Source organism: Geospiza fortis, unplaced genomic scaffold (genome assembly GCF_000277835.1).
Source record: "Geospiza fortis unplaced genomic scaffold, GeoFor_1.0 C13781616, whole genome shotgun sequence".
Lineage (NCBI taxonomy): Eukaryota > Metazoa > Chordata > Aves > Passeriformes > Thraupidae > Geospiza > Geospiza fortis.
The window spans coordinates 1-2704 of NW_005057115.1; the positions used below are offsets into that span (position 1 = coordinate 1).

The 2704-nt window shown below is 37.6% G+C and overlaps 1 protein-coding gene across 1 annotated transcript; it reads right to left on the reverse strand.

The window, feature by feature from the left end:
• Positions 1-853: 853 nt before the first annotated feature.
• On the reverse strand, positions 854-1930 carry LOC102043044 (uncharacterized protein C18orf63-like; the record flags this gene model as incomplete). The annotated part of the gene is made up of 1 exon (XM_005431548.1): positions 854-1930. A coding segment is annotated over one exon (1077 nt), but the record flags the coding sequence as incomplete, so codon positions are not given.
• Between the last annotated feature and the right edge of the window lie 774 nt (positions 1931-2704).

Here is a 2704-nt window from a genome sequence, read left to right on the forward strand (position 1 = left end):
ATTACATGGTATAGATGAAAAACGTGATAAGCCCAAGACATTTCATCTGTGTGCCCAACATATGGAATATCATCCTCATAAAAATTGCACTGAAATCAGCTCAACTATTTATTTAATTGAAATGCAGGGAGAAGAACAGAAAAATTAGGTGCTAAAGTACTCCTAGCTGTCACCTAATCATAACTTTTACTCAAAATAGAGCTAACTTCAAAGCTAGACCACCTTGCTTTGGGACCCATTCAGTCAAGTTCTGAGAGTAATGGAAGGCTAACAAACCCCAAAACCTCCCTCTGCAATTTGTTCTAGTAGCTAACTAGCTGTTCTCACACTGAGGATTTTTTCCTCACGTCCAGTGGGATTTTTTTCCTGTTGCAACTTGTGCTTTTTGTGAAACTGTAATTAAACTTGTATTTACAAAACTTCCATATTTGTCTAGTAGCACAATGCCTTACACACAACTGCTGTCAGCACTACACAATTGATGAGGTTTGAGATTCCTTTCAGGAGGAAGGAATGATTCCATTAATATGGCTTTATGTGGAGATAGACTGAACACCAAAAAATGTCACCATGTTAACCTCACACAGACCTGGATAAACTGTCTAAAACAAAGGAAAACTAATTACCCATCATAAAAGTCTCAAATTAAAGAAGCGTTCCTTTCACAAAACACAGTTAATCATCTTCCCTTTCAGAAAAAAAGCAGCAGTGGCTGAAAACATTAAGTTCTATGGTAGAATTTTAGAAAACTATATTGAGAATGATGGTAGAACATGATGAAAGTCATGCTCTTTATTGCTTAATGTTGTTTTTGAATTAGTGAGAAGAAGTGAGAATGAGCCCTGCTCTTTACCTGTTCAAAGTTAGGTTTGGAATGGTGACTGGTTGTCTCAGCAGTACAGTCCTTAGAGTGGCATGCTGCTTTGTTTTCTTCGCTTTTGGCCATGCACACTGTATCTTTGAAGACAGATTCATGAATATTTAACCCAGCTCCTTTATTTGATCTCTTTGTTTGTTGCAGTGACAAACTGGAATTTGTCATTTCACTGTCTAATTTACAAATCTGCAAATGCACATCCATTGACTGGTGTTGTTTCTCAAGAAATTGAGTAGTATTTTGACTTGTAAACTTTTTCCCCTTTCTTGCACTGGAAGTAGAAGATTCATGTGTATTCAGACATGGACTGGTGTTTGATTTCTGAAGCACTGGTCCAACATTCTTAAGAAAGAATGGAGAATTTGTCTTTTTGCGACTGACCTCACTTGGACTCCCACTTGAAGCTGAGTTTTCAGAAAAATCAGAGTTAGCATTTTGTCCACTAGACTGGGTTTTCCATCGGAATATGGGTGCACCATGTGTTGTGTGTGTCTTCATGTTCTTTACCTGAAGAATGTTGCTGTCAGTAGGAGTTTTGACTGGCATATTTTGAATGTGTTTGAAAACCTGAATTATGCTGGATTTGTGCACAGAGAGCATAGAAGACGAAACGCCCACACTTTTCATTGGTGAATGCCTTTCAGCACTTTCCTTTTTCTTCCTATCTGTTTGATTTGTGATCCTTCCATTCATTTGCATCAACTTTCCTTTGAAAATTGGTATAATTTTGCTGACTTTTGGGAGAGTGGATCCAAAGGCTGAGTTTACAGGCGTTCCTAAAGATTTTGCAGTTGGTACCTCTGGTACGCCTGGTATTTGCTTGTTGCTCATTGATTTCTCTGTTGCTTCAATGCTAACCCCTCCTGGACTCTTACTGCTACTCGAAAACCTGTGTGCTCCTGGCTCTTTGATCAAACGCTCCATCCAGTGGCTGTTTTCCGTACTGCATGGTGAAGGAATTCCAGGCGAAGTAGGTTTTCTTGGAGGAGCCTGCGTTAGAGATACTACACAAACCATCTCACCGTCCAATTTCGTATGCTTAGGTTTTATTTCCTGCAACACATCAAGAGCTGCTAAATTGAATAAACTGGGTTTAACGTGCTGATAGTGCCACCTAATGCATTGCTATATGGTATCAACCTAATACATATCATAATATATAAGAATACAATTTTGTGGTTTTGATTAGAATGACTATATTTTAAAACGATATTTAGTTGTCACTATAAATTAAGGGGTTTTTCTTATCCTCCCCGAGTTCTTTGTTTACAAACTATGCTAGAATATCATATTTCTCAGACGGAAAGACTTAAATTACAGTAATTATCTTGGTTTAGTGCTTTCCAGCTGGGTAATGTCTACTCCTTTTCAGGGGTTCTGCAGAGGGTTTGACTGACAGGGCTCCTCATCTCTTAAGACTTCTAAGAGCATCTGTATTCTGAGCAAAAGACAGTTTGGATGTCTATAAAAACTACAGATGACACAGAGGACCCATTCTAGCTTTGATCACTGGAGAGACATAAACAGAAACTGCTTTCTGAAAGAGGATTTTAGTATTTTAGAACCTCCGCAACTTCTGTCACTATTATTTGTTCAGAATTAATTACTTCATTTCTTCTTTAACACACTACTACCAAAGAAATTTGAGCCTTAGCCTTCATCACAACCTCAAATTATATAGGGGTTTTGTTTACTTGCCTCCTTTCCATCACCAGACACGGAGTAAATCTTATAGCTTGAGTGTTTTAAAATGCTTATGTCCACACAGTCCTCTTTTTATTTTTAAATAAATTGTAATATTACTACTACTACTAGTAATAATAATAA